This window comes from Drosophila grimshawi, unplaced genomic scaffold (assembly GCF_018153295.1).
Source record: "Drosophila grimshawi isolate 15287-2541.00 unplaced genomic scaffold, ASM1815329v1 contig_1377, whole genome shotgun sequence".
Lineage (NCBI taxonomy): Eukaryota > Metazoa > Arthropoda > Insecta > Diptera > Drosophilidae > Drosophila > Drosophila grimshawi.
The window spans coordinates 5,141,980-5,163,810 of record NW_025062900.1 but is presented as its reverse complement, the minus strand read 5'-3'; the positions used below and the strand labels follow the sequence as shown (position 1 = coordinate 5,163,810).

Genomic DNA, 21,831 nt, shown 5'->3' with positions numbered 1-21,831 from the left:
TTAATGTTTTAGTTCAGTTAGTGACAAGAGTATGGTTTTGTTTGCATGCGTAAAAGTTGTAAGTTAAAGTTTTGTGTTAGTTTATCAAATTCAGCAATTTTCCAATGCACAAAGCGAGCAGCCGAAAGGGAAAAGAGCGAGAGGAAAATCAGATAGAAATAGTTTTTCAATATATCCAATGTTAGTTGTTTCAAAAACTTAAACATGAATCAGAAAAGATATAATAACTTCGAAATGACCGAAGATTAAAACTTTTGCAATATCAGCTTATTATTTATGTGATATAGTAGATGGATTTTATATTTAAATATGGCGAGCTTAAAGCGAAATTATATTTCCTGAGTTTGATCAAGAAATGCATACAAAAAGTGTATCAATAGTTATTTTGAGTGCAAACAGACGGACTCATTGCTCCAATAAAAAAATATATATACACAAATTTTGAGATTGGAAGTGTCTTCCTCAATATATTAAACAATGCGTGACACAAACTGAACTACCCGTTGCATTGGTATGCAAAACAGATAGAAAAGTATAGAGGGAAACTGCGTGCTCCAAACTTACCCTGGGCTTGATGAGATGTTTTGTGGTCAGCGCCATGGCAAAATAGGCAAAAAAGACAGCAAATGGATTCAGATACGAGTCCAGGGTCAAAGTATTATTGTAGAGCAGGACGCGTATATCACGCGAGCAAGTGGACTCAATGAGTGGCTCCAGACCAATCAAACTAGATATATATATAGAGCGATGGATTAGACCAGACAGTGTTGGATGTGCCCGTGTGGACCTTGGACTTACCGTGCCGTCAGGCTGGTGTGATTGAGATGATCCTGCATCCAGGGCGTCTGATAGGAAACAATGCACAGCGAATGCAGCACAAGGACGACCATCACGCAACGCAACAACAGAGCAAAGCCACTAAAAACAAGAGAAAAAATACACAATGTGGTGTGAAATTGATTTGATTGCATCTGGGATAGAGAAGGGTTAGCTAGCTATAGGTAGAGTGTTGCCACGCACCGTTGCAGGGTCTGGCATGTTGCCCAGTAGGTGCCCGCCAGCAGAAATATGAGAAAATAAAAGCCACCCGGCACCGATGGACGCAGTGCGGCCGCAAAGAACAATGTGGCCAAACAGAAAAGTGGAGCTGCGAAACGAGAAAAACAGTTTAAGGATTAGTTAACAGCACAAAACACGGTTTGCAATTAAATGAGTTTTGTCTGGCTTGAAGTCTGCTTAGTCCTATTGAAGCATAACAAAGCATAACAAGTGTTGAACAATATCTGACAATCTTCTTCTATGGGTTCCCTAATCCCAAGCGGAGCAAAATACGCCAATAGATTACTAATGATTTTATCGACTTATGTTCAGTTTTATGAAATATTTTCTATATATTCTACACTTACAGAATACTTATATGTTTAAGGATATTTAGTATAAGATTAAAGAAATGCTACAGACTTAATTTGGCTTAAACTTTCAAAAGAACATAGTTACCAGAAAATAATATATCATTTATTAATTTAAACCATGGCTTGAGTTAAACAAAAGTCAAACCAGTATCTAAGTCTATTCTTCCCCTTAGGTATTTATTACTTAAGCTGCTTTTGCTTATAACATCAAGTTAAGAGACATCTCTTTTGAGCTAAAGATGAACAACATAGATTCGCCTTAATTAACTTAAGCATCTTCACAACATTTGCAACATTTGTTGCCCATAATTGATTCTTCCATCCTTCCTTTTCATAGAATCCTGAGCTTCAATAATATTGCCACCTTTACTCTTAATTTACTTACATATCTTAATCAAGCCCTCAAAGTGTATGTGCTGGCTTATCATGGAGACGCGTTTGCGCAGCTGTTGCTGTTGTTGTTGCAACGGCGTTGTTGCCGTTGCCTGTTGCACATCGGCTCCGTTGGCATCGCTGCCCGCCTGCTGGCTGACCGCGTGCTCCGATTGAGATTCTGGCAGATCCCCATTCTCCAGCTGCTCAGCGCTGATGGTCTGTGTGGCTAATTTCTTCACGCTGAGATATGAGCCCAGCGAGGTGGCAAAGACCAAAACCTCGGGCGTTAGCCACTCAGCAATGGCCAGGGGTCTGTCAAAAGAGAGTTAAAAACAATTAAAATCTGATTTAAGCTAAATCGAGCATTTCACTTACTTCAGATTAAGGAAACTGATGAAGCCAATGTGTCGCAGCAACTGCTCGCTAAAGGAGCAATCGTAAATGGGCAGTGTGATGCTCACTGCGAGCACCTGCAACGCAATGTGACCAAGCAGGACGAAGGCGCTCAGGGCGACCAGGATGAGAAAGAAGGCGGTAACAGAGCCCTTGAAAGTGCGTCGTGTCGCCAGTGGTATGAACGGGGACAAGAAGAACATGAGCATGTACACAAACGAGATGCCCACCGGACGCATCAGCGAAGCTGTAAAAGATATGGATAAGGATTGGTTGATATATATTCATTTGGTTTAACTTACCCAGGACCAACACAGCCGGCACAACGACGCGCTGCAGCACGAGGCATGCATAGCTGAAGGCCATTTCAATGCGGTTGCTAGTGCGAATGTAGCAGAGTTAACTATGCTGCTGCTGCTTCTGCTGCTCCCCGTCGCCTGATCCTGTGACCCGAAGCTCGACGACGTCGACTCATTCATAAAACTTGCAGGCGCAATTTCTAACGGCCACATGCAGTGCAGCACAGCTGGAAAAGCCAAGAGGAGAAAATAAATTAGAAATTATATTAGATAAAAGAGTCGGATGGACGTCGTTTTTTGGGGGAAGGGCGGAAGGGGGTGGAAAGGACTATGTTCGGTCACCAAGGGCGGCAGCTGTCAGAACATGTCGCGCCTAATGGCAACTGGCAAAAGGAAGAAGAGCACAGCGCAAAAAGTGCAGGCAAGCAAAGTGGCATCACTAGAATCCTCCCTGTTGCGCCTGCCTGCCTTCCTCCTCGTCTGCCTGACTGCCTGATACTCTGCCTGACATTCTCGTCTTCCTGCCCCACATTTACACACCTCTCCTTAACACCCTCTTTAAGCTTTAAGTAGTTGCTGGCAAACTTTTTAATCTTTGGCTTATATACATTAACTTGGTTTTAATTACAACTAAAAAACAAACAGACAAACAAACTGTTTTTGGCCGACGAGAGTTGGGCGCGACCAAAAGCGATAAGACCAACTGATGTTGCACACGTGACACGATTTAGGCACGAAGCACGTGCGTGCTTGTGTCGTGTTCGCTTTTAGAGCAACTCAATACGGCAAGCAATAATTTGCAACTCATTGAGGTATACACGCATATGAAAGTAATAACGAAACTAAATTGTAGGAACTCGTTTCTTATTTATATAGACAGGTGAACTGTTTGCTGCAAGGGTATTTAATCAAATCGAAGATTGAGAAGACTGCTCTCTATTGTTACCTCTCTACAATTGAGTCGAACAAACTTGTCACGTTTCCATCACTAAGGCACACACATAAATTTTGTGGGCGTGTCAAGTCGCCTGCCGACCCAAGACAACAGTAGTCAGTCTGTCCGTCTGTCAGTCGGTCGGTTAGTCAGTCACTCAGTTAGTCAATTATTTGACGCGACGCGACGTCGCACGCTATTTTTACTTGGGTTGGGTTAGTTTCAATTTTGCTTTTCCGCCTTGGGCTTTTATGTGTGTAATTGCATGTGTGTTTTTCTTTGTGTGTGTGCGTGTTTTTATGTGTGTGTTGCTGTTGCTGACAATGTGGGGGATTGGCCAATAAGGCGCCTTTATTAGTCGAGCAATTGTGTTAGCCATTTTATGCTCTGACTACTGGGTGGGGAAAAAGGGCACAGGACACGGAACACAGGACACGGGACATAGGACATAGAACACAGTGGAGCTGTCTTATGGATAAATGTGCGATTGACATTTAATGGCATTTATTTGCATGTGCTTGCGATAATGTCTAGCTAGAAAAAAACAAAAACAAATTGCAATCGTTGATTGAGAAACCAAGCAAATTAGAAGCTCATCAAGTGCTCTACAACAGGAAACAGGAAAAAGGAAAACAGAAAACAGAAAACTCGGTTTCTCAAGAGTAAATGACTCGCTTACAGAATGATAAATGAGCTTGTTACTGTCAGAAGAATTACAAAATCAAATTCATAATAACTACAATATGACAAGAGTAAATAGGGGCTTTAATTTAAGCAGCAGAACTGTTCTAGACCACAAAACATGAACAACCAAAAAATCGATTCACTTTAGGAAAAGTAAGGGGAGCTTAAGGACTTCTTGAAAAAGCATTTGTAGGGAATTGGCCTTATGCTTAAGAATACACCACTCTTAATATGTCTTTGTAAATTAAGCGCAATAAATAATGATATTGCATTCTAAATATTAAAAAAAAAATATATATATATAGTAATATATAAAATTTGTAAAAAATATATAATTGAAAAAATCAAATTTCTATAAATAGTGCAACTTAAGTTACAGAATAAAATGAACTTGAGCCTTAACATTCATTAAATATTTGCACTGTTAAGAAAGTAACTACTTTTTAAAATAATTTTTGTAAGCAACTCAAACAAAAGCAGCTTAATTCACACACACGCACCATAAAGAAAAAAAAGAAGAGCTGCAACAATGACGTAATTAAGCGTGTGCAAAAACTTAATAATTCTCCATTTTTCTCGACAAAAACCCGGCAACAATGAAAACAAAAACGAACACACACACACATACAAAGAAAAGTACATTGTAATGTGTCGGTGTGTGTGTGTGTGTGTGAGTGTAGGTGTGTGTTCTGTTTTGAATGCCAAAATGCCAACAATGCCGATGCCGACGTCGACGTCAACGCCTCTCATTCAAACACATCAACATAATATGGGCTAATGAGAGCAAGCAAGCGAGCACACACATACTTATGTACAAGCAGACAGTGCAGAGAGATAGGGAGAGCAATACCGGCAAAGCTCAAGTGCTGCCCCCGCACATTTAGGCAAACAGACGGCGGCTAGACAAAAAAAAAAAAAAGCAGGCAATAAAAAAAAAGTAGCAGGCATAAACATGCAAAAGCGTATGCATGAAAAAGTAGTTTAGTAGTAGATGACTGCCCGGAGCAGATGTCTAATGTGTTGCTTGAGGGTGCGCTACAGTAGCTTAATACAGCACATTGCCAGACAAAAGTAAGCACACACACACACACATTACACACTGATAAGCCTTGTAAACGCTCAGACAGAGCAGCCAGACACAAAGTATTATTTAACATAATAGTTGAGAAATAACACTTTGAATTGTAAATAAGTAAAACACAGAGATATTATTCCGATTACGGTGTGTACACACAGACAAGGAAAGGCAAAAAAGTGTGCACACCTGTTGATTGTAGGGTATATTCTAGGTGGCATATCTAATTATTTTTGGTCAGTTAACAGAAAGAAATGTAGAATTAAACAAATTTATACTTCTTTGATTAATATGTATACATTTGTAAAATAGTCTGCTTGAGTGATTCTTGATTTCCTCATTAAATCAAACTAATAAAATTCATGTGTTTACAGAAAAAAGAACAATTGCGCATTGAAAGTACATGGAAAACGTAGCTACGAACGCTGGGAAAAAGATTAATTAATGTAGAATATATTATCCACAAAACTGAAAGGCTATAATATATCTAATCTCAAAATTGTTAGCTCTCACAGAGATGTAAAGTTTTTATTCACTTATTTTCTTTTGACACAGAATTCGCCATAAACATTAGATCATGTTTTTTTTTGCTGAATTTTTCCCTAAATTAGCCAAGTGACGAGTATAAAACAAGTTAAGCATTGCATCATCGCAACTGAAAAAGGCTTTTTAAGAGAATCTCGCGAACATGCTTATTTTTGAGAGAGAGAGAGAGAGAGAGAGAGAGAGAGAGAGAGAGCGAGAGCGAGAAGAGTTGGAAATCTAAGAGTAGAGCGTAACAAACACGTGTTGCAGCTTATATTGACAGAAACATTTTGACAGCTGGAGTTCAACAATGCTGCTCATTGTAAAACAAAACGAAATAATATGAAATACCAAAAAAGATTGAAAAACCAATTCGATTGCTGGGCACGCATCGTATTGGCATATAAAATAGATAAAATTATATATAGATAGATTCTTGAAATTATATATGCATGTTTTTTTTTATTGTATATTGTTTTGGCAGCGAGCAGATGTTCTCTATCAGCATTTTGAGACTGCCAGTGACTTTTGGCCTGTTGCTGATTCGATTTGGAATTTCAATTATTAGTAATGTTTATTTTTGTTGCGTTCGCTGGGTTTAGTAGCTACTTAAGTAGCTATTTCGTTACCCTGTAAAATTTGCTATTCAAAATTGTATCTATATTCAACACATAAATACATTTTTCATAGCATTTCGGCAGCATCAATTTACATTTGAAAAACAGGCAGCTGTGCAAAGTGTCTTTTAGGATATTACTCAGCTTTGCTACATTTTTCTTTGATGATATCGTATCAGATTCATAACTCATACCTAATACAAATTCCATAACTTTCGAAACCCTTTCAACTAGTACATTTTGTATCTATCTTTAGTTGGAGGGTATCTCTTTGTCTTGACCATCACATTGGCACTTAATTATTATTTATTTTTGTTGCCATTGTTTCTTTGTCTGTCATTTTGTTCACTTGGCACACATTTTCATTTTACATTTGGACATTTCATTGGCATCCTCATTTATGTGTTGCACTTTGTATTTTTGTGGCGTGGAATCAAATATTATTTGAGCACTTGAGAACAGCACAATTTACATCTGTTTTAATCAAATGCCAACAGCTGCAGTTAGTTCGTTTTCAGGGTGTGCCATGTGTCGTATACGTGATATGCATAACCTTCAAGTAAATAAAGTTGAATGCCTCTTCGGGTGTAATTAGCATTGATTTATGAGACTCATGTGAAACAATGTGTTGCAAAGGGTGGGAGTATTTAACACAAAACTACCAACTGATCTTTTGCACACAAGTTTGTGAATTTTAATTTTCTAATACAAGGGGTAGCAGAGTATACCGGTTTTGGGTAGATATACATTGCCTTGGGTAGATATACATTGCCTTGAAGCTATACTCTTAAGACTTATAATATATATTCTATGGACAATTCAAGCCCCCAAGTTCAATCCCCACAAAACGTTCAAACGTACGAGCATCTCGCTTAGTTTTAGAGTTAGAGCTTGCAAATTGAAAAGCTGTTGTCAGCTGGTATTCCACTGGCATTAGGGTATTCTGCAGTCGCTTATGCCCGACAGCACAGCTCTCACTTGTTATCTGCTGATTGTTTATTCACTTATGACTCAGCTGCTGTATACTTTGTTTGCTCTCATTTTTGACCGATTTCGTCATTGTATTTGCTTTTTAGCTTGACTACTTCCAATAACTTTTCTTTCGCAAAACACGAATGTGTTAAGCGCAAATCATCCGTTTGTTGTGTGCCTTTAAATTCATACACATTTGCATTTATGACGTATTTAATTTAATTAGTTAAATACTGCATAGTTCAAACATTCATTAATAGATAACTTAATGCTAATAAATTCTATATGATTAACTAAATAATGGCCCGCATTAAATGTCAGTCGGCCAAGCTACAATTATTTAGCCCTCTGTGTGGCTTTCCTTACTTTGAAGTGACCTGTTGACATGCCCATTTCTCTTATTGAGTTAGCGTTATGTTACTTGGCTGGTGGCTTGACTTTCATGTTAATGCCAGGTCATAATCCATAGGCCAAACGCCCGAATGCCACTCATTTGACAGTTGCCTGTCATTCCTCACATTCCTCATCGAAAGAAAGAACGAATGAAAAATAAGAACTGTTGCGTGTCTGTGCCACAAGCAAAACTACCAGTCATAAAAAGGCAACAACAATTTTATTTTGTTTTTGGCTGGGCTGGTCAACTGACTTATGAAGATGAATGCTTATGACACTAGATGACTAAGTACGCAATGACATTTTCAGCCGAAAAAAAAAAAAATATTATATCTTAGGGACGAAACTCTAATGGAATTAGCTAAGGAATTCCACTGAAAACTGACGACACTTTATGACAGGCCAAAAACAAAATTGAATGGCCAGAAAAGTAAGGTATGCAAAAGCAAACACTGAAAAAATTTGAACAAATTCTTCCTAAAGACAAAACTAATATTTGTGTTTAATAAAAAATATATTTTCTATATGAATATAGCTTGGTAAATATGAAAATTCAATTTACTGCCGTGTTTCCCCAGTGATCCTATTCAAATTTGTACTCATGGTCAATACTATGTAAGTTTTCTTGTATTTTTGGTTTGATTTGATTTATCTTTCTAAATCTGTCTAATTCAAGAAAATGCAAATCTGTTACATACTTTTCATAATTTTGTAACCTTTTTTACCCATTTCCAAATGGGCTGAGACTACAAAAATAGTGCCCCTTTTGGCACCTGAAGTATGTACATTTTCTATATGCTATTTTTTCTGAGTGTACGCACACTTTTCACTGTTAGCTCATTTTCATGACATTTGTCAGTTGGCCAACTACTACTATTAGGCCTCATTAAATATCACTGATGACAGCACGGCGACATTTCACTGGGCGTTGTAATTGTGAAGAGTCGCCACTTGGCATGCGTCCTGTACGTGTCCTTTTAAACAAATTAAAAAAAAACCGCATATATACATACATACATATATATATATATATATATATATGTAATGGAAAGAAAAATGGTTCAGAGCTGCTGAGCTCAACACGTGCCAAACCGCTGCGATAAACAAGCCATGAAAATGGACATGGGTTTGCCCGAATGCATCAGCCAAATTGTTTGTCAATGGCGCTCTACGATGACCCACTCGCCAACTGGGCCAATGCTCCATCAACATCAACATCACCATCAAAACCTAAAGCGCAACACATGTCGTATGTGTAATATCCACTGGCAATTCACACACCCCTTAAAAACTCCAGGATGTGCTGCGCACCTCGCGCCCCACAGAGACGACTACAAAGAAATTTGTGCGCTTCAGTTGCACCTCAATTGAATTCACAATGGATTGTCGTGTGTTGCTCAAAATTAGTAATTATTTTCCTTTTTTTATTAATATTTTTATTTTATTATAACTAACATTTGGACTAAAACTAAAAAGCTAACATATATTAAATAGTAATATGAATAGCAATATTAATAGCAGTATAAGGCTTTCGTATAATGATCAAAAATTATAAATGGTTTTAAATGATAGTATAATATTTTGAATCAACGACTAAACAACTAATATGATGTATTGAAAAATAATGTATATTAACTTAATTATGTCTTGTAATATGTATTTTGATTGTTATGTATTATAAAAGTGTTATCAAGTGGATGCAAGATTAGTACTAAACATTCTTCCCTCTAGTCATCCACTTTAATTAATATCTAATTTCCAACCCTTTTCAGATAACCATCGTATGTAGTTATCAATTCCCCAAATACTTTATGGAATTCTCGCCGTTTTAATTCTAATAAACTTGTAATTGTATCCACCGTTTGGTCTAATGCCATATATGCCATAACAAAGAGTACTTGTTCCATGGGAACATCTCTCCCAGCAGCATCATGCATCACATTGAACATTGCGTAATATATCCGTGTCTCATTTTCGTATCATGTCCCAAATCATCAATTTCAAATGCATCTGTATGTCCTCCATAGACGGATAGTTCAAGGTAACAAAACAATCCAGCCTTCTCATGTATGTTAAGTAACTCACTGACGAAAGTCCTTATCTTCTGTGCTTCCTCCTCTTTTGGCAGGCCTAGCTGGAAATGAGCGAGGACCCAGTTCAGGCCTATGGTCAACTACTGAAGACACAGGCTTTAGTCAATCCTCCATTCGTGCAACATTGGTAATTCTTTGTTTTTCACTGTTGAATATTGCTAGAAGTTTCTCTATTTTCATTTCTGGTGGAATACCACCGGTAGCAAACTTTTCCAGCCTTAAAAACAGATTCTCATCCCAAGGTGCCTTCTTTGCAACCATATATTGCTTCCTTGTCTTGTTCAAAATAGAAGCTCTAACACCTTCCTTGCACTTCATAGTAGCAAAGTTAACTGCTATCATGGCTACCTCCATTCTAGACTCTTCTAAGTGGAAGCCTCCTGGTTGGCAACTAGCATTCAATATACTCATTGCTGCAGACCTCTGTTTATCAGTCACTGGTGTGTCTACCCATATAGCCTTTGCTATTTCTCCAATATCTTTTTTAGAAAAAATTGATCCAGCTCTTGGAGTCAAAATTGCTGCGCCCCCATCAGTACATGAATAAAGCATTTCAGCACGTCTAATTAATATTGACGTGGCCAGCAACCCAGCTTGCTCTATTGTGAGAACTAGGCACTTATTTGAATCTACCATAGGCTGAGTTGTACTAGGAGCAGAATGTTTAAATGTTGCCACAAATACATATCCCTTAGGGAACTTAATCTTCCATGCACGGTCTTCCCCACTAGTTTTGACCCTCCTTGATTCTGGTGAAATTTTATACAATACATATCCAGCAAAACTAAGCGCTGGTGATTCGACATCCCTTGCAGTGTTAATCCATGCATCAGGACAAATCTTCTCAAATTCATCTTTCAGAAAAGGATAGTCAAATGTAGCGCTTCCATACTCCTTCACAGAAAGTAATTCAGGGGCTATCATTGTTATTAGGATATATTCCAGTTAGAATAGAAAATAAAATCTGTTGTATTTCACTCAAATCAACCAGAAGTTCCTCACTAATGCTTGTTGCAAACTGGCTCAAAGTGGACCTATTAGTGACTTTGCCAGAGTACTATCTCTATCAAAGGTATGAACCCTCCTGAGATCCAAGCTATGTATTCTGTATCTGTCACTTGAACTGGTATTGAGCTTATTGCTCTACACTTCTGACTGTAGTCTCTTTATTTAGAACACAACGACGTTGTCCAAGTATCGAACATAGACTGCTACCGAATTGCTTCGGCAGGTTTATTATATACAATTTTTCTTACCCTACTTAGGACAGCATCTAGGTACATATTTACTGCTGCTAATCCGTCTAGACTCACTATCCTATCACTTGGGAAAACTCTTATCGCGGGAGATTTTATTACGGTCCCGACGTGTCTGTTCACGTCTTTACCTACATATCTTCTCGATAAGAATCATCCTTGGTTATCTTCCATTGGAAGATTAAACATATAAAAATGGTATTTAAATGAATTATCAAACTTAGTTTGAAAACAACATTTCAAATGCACCGAAATTCACAATTTTTAAGAATCAGTTATAGTTATTCGGAAACATAATTTTCGATGCAATGCAAGTTAAAATTGTATTGTTCAATAGTCGTTCGTGGATACGTTGCAACTTTTGCACTACCGTAACAAAACTTTTGCCACAATTAAACGTAATTCGTCACTTATTAAATTTTTGTTGACTTCATTTTATTATTTTAATATGATTTTCGCTGGCCCATGAAATGTTTACACCTTTAGCCACGTTTTTGTCTCTAGAATTAGACTGAGTCTGTTTTTTCGATTCTAAGTTTAGATTTTTCTATGCCACCTGTTGCATGGCCACTCAAAAATTGATATGTTCATGTTTCTTAGAAAAAAATGTGCAAATCTATTTTTATAGAATACACCACAGTGCAGACTGTGGGTGTTGGCCAAATAGATAAATATGTAGGCCAAGAGCAGCCAGCAACGGCGATATGCATTTTATACGCTCATCCATTCAACCATCTATCCATCTGTCAGTTTGACTCAGACTGAGAGACTGAAGGCATGAATATAGCTTGTCAGACCATTAGCTATGTGCCTCTCCTCTCCCTCCACTCACTCAATCTTTTTCTCTGTCAGTCTATCTTCTCTTTCTCTTTATGTGGTAGGCGTAACCACTTTAAAATTAATTTCCCCAGTGAAATTTACGTACACGTTATATGAATTCAGTAGCACTCACAAGACATTTGCAACTTTCGTATAATGGAGAAAGGAGAGGCTGAAGAGGAAGAGCGTCCAAGCTGGCCCAAATCATGTCCAGTAAGCTGCTCAACCCCCATATAAGATTCATCGTAATTTTAATGATTTTTATTGTTGCTTTTTAATTGAATTAACCCGACCAAAAAATAGAAAGAAAAAAATACAAAATTAGAATGTTCGATATCAAAAGTGGAACACTTTCGTGACACTTTGAACTGTCGCTGACCTCTTGAAATTCAAAATAGCAGCACAATTAAATGAAACATCAACATTTTTGTTCTTATTGTTGTTATTTAGTTGCTTAGAAAATTGCTCGTGTTCAGTGAAGAATGCGCTTACAATATAGTTTGTTTCTTTTTTTTAAAGGAATTTCTCGTTTGTGGCTTTCATTGCGTGTTGTCGAGTTATTTTCTTGCACAGCAACAACAACAAAAGAAAAGGATGGGTGCGCATTGCAACCCCCCCTCGCCGACAAGGGGTTAACAATGGCTATGGTGTATTGACATTGACAATCATTGCAAACGTGACGTCATCAGCCGCAAAGTAGATTAAAAAGCAAAGCAACGCGTGACATGTCAACTACACCAACACATACACACATATGTATGTATGTATGTTTATATGTACATATATGGGCACAGTTAATGGGACTTTACACAATTGCAAAAACACGAAAATACTAAAAATAGCCGATGGCAGCTCTCAAAACTGTACCATCAGCTGGACGACAATAATCCATAGATTAAGGCGGCATTTCAATCGTAAAACTGAAAGAATATTTTTGCAACTGTAACTCCGACTATAAAAATGCTCTGTAATATGTAAAATGGTTCAGCAGTCAGGCAGCTCAACTTTATTTTAACTTTTGTTTTAGCAACATATAATATTTGGAATGATGATTTTTGGGAATTTCGAATTATCTCTGGAATCAAACATCAATTTATATGATTACTACTTTAAATATAATAAATAAATGACATTTTCTGTATTCGTTAACAGGAGTTTTCCAGCAGATGATGATGAGAATTTTGAAGATATTTTGCTTAGAAGAAGCGATTGTCATATTGCTCTTAACTCTCAACTCTTATACTGCTGTTAACAGTGTCTTCTACAGAAGCTGTCTGTGTATGTGTTTAAAGACTCAACCACTCCCTCGCACTCACAATATTCAGAGTCCGTCCACAGCAAGAAAGTAACCGTTACAAGGCATCAAAAGGAAAGAAAGTAAAGCGCACTAGTGTGTGTGACGTTGGCGTAATTAATGTGAAATTAATGGCTGTTAGACACGCGGATTGGTCGAATTACTAGTTTGGTGTTTGATAACTGCTGCTAGATGGCGCCACCTATTAAATGGAATGAATGACTTGGAATGAAAAATCATTGTAATTTTCGTTACGGCACTTTAAAAGGTGTAAATTAGTATAGCGAAAGAGAAAGAACTTTATCAAGTGCATTAAATTTCAATTGCAAATATTATTACAAGTTTGCCCACACCCCAGCAAAAGTTCAAGAGTCTGCCAGACATGGAAATGAAGATGCTAATGAAATGAGATATACTACGAGAGAGAAAGAGCGTGAGCGAGAGAGAGAGAGAGAGAGAGAGAGAGAGGGGGGGAAAGGGCTATCAGAGTTTGTCTGGCTATGGAAGCGCTGATAGCGATTTGTTTGCTCCAAGAACTGAGAACTGAAACCAGACCTGGGGCTGGAACTTGCAATTGAGTTAAGTGTTGTATAAGCATAAGTGTGTTGTAATCTGTGTAAATGGTTGTGTAAGCTGGGCATTAAGGGTTAAAGGATTAAAAGCTTATGCAAATATATGACTTATAAATGTACAAAATGTAAGGCTAAGAAAAACTAAGAAATATAATTAAATTATTTTGCAATAAAAGTTCAACTGGGATGGCAGTTCTTCGCAGGCAACTAAAGGGCTCTAGCGGGAGTCGATGAGAGTTGTCAGACGGTTGAAACTAAGTCAGTTCAGTTGTCGTAAAGTATAAAAACTGGTTTAACAGGAGTACGGATTAATTAGGCGCTCAGCTGCTAATAAAGACACTAATATTCTAAAATATAAATAGAGATCATAAGAATTTTAAATGGACAACTACAACAAGAGGAGGCTCGTCATAATCAGTTTCCACATGCATTCTGGCATTTCATATCTATGAAGAATCTAAACAAAATTCCTAAAACTGTTCCATGTGATTCATATACTTGTTTACCAACTAGTTCTAATTCCAATGTTCAAGTACCCAAAATGTACTTGCATTTAGCTTGTTCCGCTTATAACCCGCCTTGAACTATTTGCATTAAAGCCAAACACGAAAGAATACGAAATATCTAATATAATATTTACTTTATAAGCTTTGTGTTCATTTTTACTTTTTTTTTTATTTCATGTGTTTGCTCTATGCATAACTTTCGCAAGTTTTCTTACAATTACATTTTTCGCTAGTAAAATATTTAACATAGTTTGTTCTTGTATAAAACTAGTTTATTCAACAGTATCCAGCTCAAGATGTTTCCCAATAGTTTGCTTCTTTTACTTATTAGTCGAAATAAACATTTCCTTTTTTTTATATTTAAAGTTTAAGTTGCGCCTCAAAAGTTTCCACTTTCAATCTTTTTTGGTTTATTTTAAGCATGTCAATTGAGTTGATGGCATTTCTGGCTGCATTCCCAAGAATTGTTTTAATTAATGCGTTTAAAATGATAACTGAATTAAACCAAATTTTATGCAAATAAGAATCGCACATGCTAATCTTTGAATATGTATGCCAAATGTGAATCATTTTGATAGAATAAATAATTGTCGGGCGTTGAAGCGCTTCAAAGTCAGGGAGCGCGTCATTGAGCACTTGGACCGACTTCTCAGGCATATCGAGAACATACATATATATATATATATGTATCTATATATATACAGTGTGTGTGAGGCAAACAATAACCACAATAACAACATCGACTACACATAATCAGAGAGCATAACAAACAAATATTTGCACGAAGCAAACGCATTGAGGTATTTAAAAAACTCTCACTGTCGTCCCCACAAATGTGATTTACGCATGAAGAGTATCACAAATATATATATGTTTATACACATATATAGTATATAACAGAGAAATGTAGACTCATACAAAAAAAAAAAACAAAATTACGATAAGCGCTGGCCAAAGTGCCAAAAATAATAATGTCTACAAATTAATTTCTATATAAATAAAACTAAAAATGCCATGCCATAAATTGTGTCACTTAATTAAAGCAATCAAAATACACGCAAAACAAAAATAAAATAAATAGTATACAATGTATAATAAATATGTTGTTAAAAACCGACTATGTAATAGAATATTTGATAAAACGAGTTTTTGTAACTGACCGGATGAATGAAGAGCAAGAAAAACTTGTTAGAATGGCTCTAGTCGAAAGTGCTCGACTGGGTATACCCTGCACTCAACTGTTAAATACTGATAATAATTTGTTCAATATGAAAATACATTTTAGTTAAAGAAATAAATTTTTCTTTGCTCATGTTAATGAATTGTTTACAGTTGATTAATATTCTGGAGGGTATATTATATTCCAAATTTAAAGTCTCTAGCTCCTATACTCTCTGAGATTGGCTTTATCATACAGAGGAACTCGGTTTAATGATGTTAGTCAAGAATATATATACTTTATAGACTTGAACATACTTTGGCACAACAATCATTACACCCTTTTTGCCATTGCTAATAATAAAAACATTTTTTTGTTTTTTCAAAAACCAGACTTCAACATTTTCGGCATAGCTGCTCTCCACATACATATGAAGATTTCCGTAAACGATGACGCAACTTACAAAAAAAAACACTCACACACTGAGAATTCTGTTGGGGAATTTCGTTTAGTTTTTGACCCCCGAGCAACATTTGTTGAATTTTCTGTTTTGAGGCGAGTATTTTTGTGTTAACTCTATGAAATGCCAGCCATTTGCAAGCAGGTAACAAAACAGGCCAACTAACAGCAGCAGCTGCTGCTGCCAAGAAGGATGCACTTTTGGGCCAGCCAGCTGTCTACCTGGCCAATGACAAAGGCCATCTCACGGAGAGAGGGAGGGCAGGTGAGCTGTTCAATCTTCCAATGGAAAATAACCAAGGAGGATTCTTATCGAGAACATATGTAGATAAAGAAGTGAACAGACACGGAAACTTCCCGTGATTAGAGTTTTCCCAAGTGATAAGATTATGAGTCTAGATGATGTCCTAAGTAGGGTAAGAATAATTGTATATAGCTGTAAGATAATTTAGAAGTTTCATGCAGCAGTAAATATGTACGTAGATGCTGCCCTAAGTAGAATAAGAATAATTGTATATAGCTGTAAGATAATTTAGAAGTTTTCAATAAACCTGCCGAAGCAATTCCGCAGCAGTCTATGTTAAATTTTTAAACAAAGTCGTTGTGTTCTAAATTTGCTCTTAGGACCATCTTTCAATTGTACTTGTGCCTTATTATTTCACCGCGCGTAAATTAAATATGAACAGTTCAGATAAGAAGCCAGGCGAGTAAGCAGATTCACTTCAACGTTTTTAGGCGCGTCCCAGCTGCCGCCGGCCTTGTGTTCGGCTTTAATGGAACTAGTTCAAGGCGGGCGGAAGACGGAACCGGTTAAATGCAAATACATTTTGGGTATTTGAACATTGGAACTAGAACAAATTTGGAAACAAGCATGTGAATCACATATGACCTCTTGAACACCTTTTTATACCCTGGCATACAGTATTCAAATATTTTTATGTATACATTTAAAGTATATAAGGTGAAAGTAAATATAAAATATGTATATAAAAGATATACATACGATCCGCATCACTAAGCGAGTCGATATAGCCGTGTTTGTCTGTCTGTTCGTCTGTTTCCAAGCGAATTAGTCTCCCAGTTTTGAAGCTATCTTGATAAAACTTGGCATATTGCCGGCTAATTACTGCAGGCAGTATATATGTTAAAGTTGAACATATTTAAACTAAATTCAATAGTTATGTCTGCTAATATGATCCTCATATTTTGACTAAGATTCACTAGAATTGGACAATTATATATGCATTGCTGATTTTAGATTACGGAAATTTTAAATAAAATGCAAAATATGTTAGATTATTGTAATGGTTTTCTCATTTTATTATTATTAATATTCTTAAACATTTTTTGAGTTTATTATCAAGTTGCCATATAGCAAGTTTCAATTAACTAGTTCACTTGATTTAGTTCAACTCGAGACTGTAAAATTGCACACATATATCAAGCTGCGCAAAAAAAATCGGAATTCATCTCGAATATTTCGCAGATTTCATTTGGCTGGGCGGCAACAGCCGGCGTTCTATGTAAAAAAAAGATTGAAAATCAAATATGTTGCATTCGATGGTAAATGCTGTACCGTAGCAGAGAAATTGGCCAGACAAGAAACCACGATTTCCTTTGGGGTTGATCAACGATGAAATACTCTGGCATAAATATTTCCTTATAAATAAAATTCTAAAAACTTTAAAGGGGTATGCAAACTTATGCATGAAATGTGAAATCTTTAAAGCTAACAAGGATATAGTTTATAGCAAAAATAACTTCACTTAGCCGTTACAAAGTTGCCATCAAAATGGGTATACCCTATGTGCACGATATTAGCCAAAACAATGACAACAAACAAACTGAAAAATAACTGCAGCTGTTGCAGTTTTACAAATGCGGTTACCCTTCCTACCTAGAGACCAGGCGAACCAAACTATTCATCTATATAGTACACATACATATATACATATACACATATATAGTCTATATCAATATCATGCTTTGTGCTCTAGGTTAGCCCTGTCATGTTGAGGGCGCATTTTTCGTTGGATGGGCAATAAAACGGAAATTTGGCTTGCCAACATTGGGCCAAGTTAAATTGGTAATGTGTGTGTGTGTCTGTATGTGTGTTGGGGGTGAATTGTGTGCGGATTTGGTGGCAGATGGAGCTTGGTAAATGACTTTTAACGCTGACAGTGAAAACAGTTTTTTGGGGCCGCTGGGCGCATCGAAACTAATTGCAACTACAACGAGTTTGTTTTTGTTTTATTTGGCATACCAAAAAAAAAAAAAACTCTTTGATAAATTATACTAAATGTGTTGAGTCATTCAGTTGATAAGAGTCTTACGGTTGGCCCATCTGGCATTACAAATTATTTAGATATGAATGGTCATATCAAAATAGACAATAGTCGATAAATCAATTGCTTGATTAAAATTATTATTGACTTGATCGTAAGAGCACAAAATTTATAAAAACGCTCGATAGGTAAATATTCGCTAATTAAAAATACGTTTTTTTACTTTATTTTAAGATATTTGTGCCTTTGAGATTGCTACATTTAATATTTATATATACAAAATATTCAAGTTTTTCCAATTTTCTGGGGAAGCGCTGCTAACTTGTTGTTCATTTTAACACCTTAATTCTAACATTGACCCTAAAAGCAACATGAGAAAACGAACAATATGTGAGAATGCTACAGTCGAGTGAGTTCGCTTATGAGATACTCTGAACTCAAGTTGAGAACGCGATTCTGACTCGAAATGCATTCAGCCAGTATTCTATTCCAATAAAAAAGTAAGTAGGGGCAATTCAAAACTTGTCAATGTTATAACTTTGCCAAAAGTAATCCGATTTTGGAAAACCAGTGCTTCTTAATTATGATTTTACCTTTATAATAATAATACTGCATTTAAAGTTCGAAACACGATTCAGGCACCAAAAAAAACTAGGCAGGGACTGGTTCAAACTTTCCAATGGCCTAACTGTGTCAAATGTAATCCGATTAGAGTCGCAGATGTTTCCTTTTGCCTCTAACATACCTTTTAACCACTTTCAATTAAATGGAATTCCACCCTATTCTTTTTTATACTTATTGTGTGGTAAGAATATTTATTACAAGTGTTTTAGGTAGGAATATTGTCATTGTAGTTTTTGAATATCTTAGGTAAGTATGAGCGATGTCAACTATGTAGCCAGGCCACTTGTTAATATCACAATGTTTGTTTTAAATTGCTTGTCTTAATTGTAGAATAATGTCAGTCTTTATTTATAACTTCCTCAGAGAGGGAAGCTGAAATGGGTGAATAGTGTTTCAAGTTTTTCAGATCCACGCTCATCCACCTGAAGATCTGTTGAGAAAATATTATTTTCTTTCGTCTAGTTGAGATCCTTAAAGTGTTTGGCCGGCTTCCTGGACAGCTGATTGTTCTTGGAGTGACTGATGGAGCTGGCCAAATTGTTAGCTTGAACTGTGGCCTGAGAGCTGGCTTCATTGTAACGTGGACGTTTCTTATCCAGTTTGCTGGCCCAACATGCTGTGGCACGACGACGAGCATTGCCACAAATATTGTCAGCTGCATCAATTATGGGCGGTGAGGATTTGGTTGCCGCCACGAAGGTACTGTCAACAACAGTTGATATTGGAATTTTCCCAGGCAATGCAGCATTCCCAGTGGCATCCGCCAGTTCCTCGCCGGAGTCCGACTCGGTTTTTTTCGATGAGGACAGACGAACACTTCGAAACTCGTTGACCAACGGATAAATACGTTGTACGGCCGTCTCAACGGCATTAACACTCGCAGCCGTAACCGTAATGTTGCCCGTCGAAAAGATTCGAAGAGTGGCCTTGGGATTACGCATGCGATAGGTGACACCCGGATAGAGTTCCGGCTCATAGCTGGCCATTTCACGGTTGTGCATCGAGAAATTGACAATTTTAATGGGCCAGGGCATGCAACAGGTGGCCAACACATTCACAACGCGAAAACTCTGGAATCGCACCGGAAAACCCAAATGCTCCAAAATGCGGGCATAACGCCGTGCGGCGACCTTCGCCTGCATCTCCGAAATGGCACCCGTACACGTTATCCGGCCGGATGACCAGATCGATGCCGTCGTATAAGGACGACGTAGACGCATCGTCAGCATTCCGTTCTCGCGACGATACTCCACATTCGATCCTTTCAACGCTATGTTCTGCAAATTGAGATGACAACGCACACTAAAAGAGCAGACAACATTTGTGATGACCACATCCAGTTCGAGTGCCTCTTCCGGATTTGCATTTGTTACGGCCCTATTCGACATGGTTGTTTCATCCATTTCGGTTTCCTCTTCAGACTTTGGCGATTGACTGCCATTGTATGAAGTTTTCATTAAATTCAATTTTTTCGAATACATTTCCGTTTAGTACGTTTTTTTTATGAATTAGCTGATATTTATAGAGACTGCATTTGTTTTATCTACAACGGCCGACTGACGTTTGGAAATATTCTCGAATAGTGTGACCAGCCGAAATCAGTTAACAATTATGTACTTATGTATGCGCCTGCTGCTTTAATTTGTTAAAATAGAACAATTATAATTTATATATTCGCTAAACTGTTTTTTTTTTTTTTTTAATGAAAATATTGGCAGTAAATTTGGAAAATATTTAAATAATTTCATTAGGCATTTTATATGAAAGTAAATATCAAATATTATTGATAATTTCTTATGGTTTACTATTCATTTGAATATGGATGTGCCATATTTATTTTTATTTGATAATGCCTCATATTCACGGGGTTGGAGGTGTTCAATAGAATGCGTCATTTATTGATTTTAATTCCGAAAACCACAACAAACAATTATGCAATTAAAATATCTAAAACTGAATCATCAGCTATAGAAGAAATGAAAAGAAATTTGCATATTTCGAGTAGATTGCAAGAGAACGAAAAAGCTTTGTGAATAACTTAAAATGTAGAAGATAAATGTTTCTAGTGGAATTCCCTTAAGGCATCTCTAAAATAACTGTTACACTTTCCAGTGGTTAGAATTTTCAATCGCGAGTCTTTACAATGAGTGCCATCATCATCCCCCCCCCCCCCCCACGCACGAAGGACAACTAGAGACAAGAGAATAACAAAAACAAAACACCTGACCGTGGTCCCATTGTCAGTTGCAGTCCAAAAGCAAAAGCGGCATAACTCAAGTGACAGCCGACGTCGCCGCTGATAAGTGTTCCCGTCTCCTTTCTCTCTCTCTCTCTCTCTCTCTCTCTATCTGTCCCAGTTCACTCTCACTCTCTTTTTCCGATGGCCGTGACTAATCAGAAAGAACGACAAAAGCAACGCTGACTCTGACTGGGTCAACATTAATCGGTGGCAAATGGCAGAAGCTAAGTGAAAAGGGGAAACTGAAACTAACGGTTATCAGTCAAGAGTGTAGACTGGGCAAGGGGTTGATAAGGGGAATGTAAACAAATGCAAGTCAAGTCGCTCAATTAAAATTGTTCATTACAATTAAGACGTGTTCTAAATTGAATGAGAAAAGACACATTGTTAATGAATGGCGCTGTGTTAATGAATTTAATAATAGATCAACAGCTGCAAACACAAATCACAAACGTGAAAAAGAAAGTGAAAATATTTAGTGAACGAGAGACGAGACAAAGTGAAAGAGACAGATAGGGATTTAAATGCAAATATTTAAATGTCTATATATATGAAAAACACTTTTATTAAGAAATATATTATTTATTTATATAATAAATAGAATTCTAATTTCCAAATGATTAGTGTAAATATTTATCTCTCTTACATACTCTCTTTTGCTCTTAATTTACCATTGTAACTATCCCTCTCACTTTCACTTCTCCCTATCTCTCTCGTTCTATATCTATCTCCCTCTCTCACATTCCTGCATTCACAATGCATTTCCATTGTGAATCAAATTATTAATGATCGGTAATTTTTCAACATCCACAATTTCAATTATAAACATTCCAACAGTTTTCCAGA

General features: G+C 36.9%; 2 protein-coding genes across 4 annotated transcripts in view; both read right to left on the bottom strand.

The window, feature by feature from the left end:
- The window catches only part of LOC6561400 (piezo-type mechanosensitive ion channel component), a 39,388-nt gene that overhangs the window by 16,947 nt on the left and 610 nt on the right, over positions 1-21,831 (bottom strand). For all 3 annotated transcript variants that reach the window (XM_032736683.2, XM_032736681.2, XM_032736682.2), the window contains exons 2-7: positions 2,483-2,706; positions 2,163-2,427; positions 1,798-2,099; positions 1,021-1,147; positions 799-918; positions 565-727 (exon numbers count right to left, since the gene is read on the bottom strand). In XM_032736683.2, the coding sequence (XP_032592574.1) occupies positions 565-727; positions 799-918; positions 1,021-1,147; positions 1,798-2,099; positions 2,163-2,427; positions 2,483-2,546 (1,041 nt within the window). In that variant the 5' untranslated portion in view covers positions 2,547-2,706. The remainder of the gene's footprint in view (positions 1-564; positions 728-798; positions 919-1,020; positions 1,148-1,797; positions 2,100-2,162; positions 2,428-2,482; positions 2,707-21,831) is intronic.
- LOC6561401 (TATA box-binding protein-like 1) lies at positions 18,929-20,316 on the bottom strand. Its single transcript, XM_001989012.2, has one exon. It carries the CDS (start codon positions 20,225-20,227, stop codon positions 19,205-19,207), a length of 1,023 nt encoding a protein of 340 aa, XP_001989048.2. The 5' UTR covers positions 20,228-20,316; the 3' UTR covers positions 18,929-19,204.

Excerpts from the sequence above, each read along its gene's own strand:
- LOC6561401 (XM_001989012.2), bottom strand. The coding sequence starts at position 20,227 with ATGTATTCGAAAAAATTGAATTTAATGAAAACTTCATACAATGGCAGT.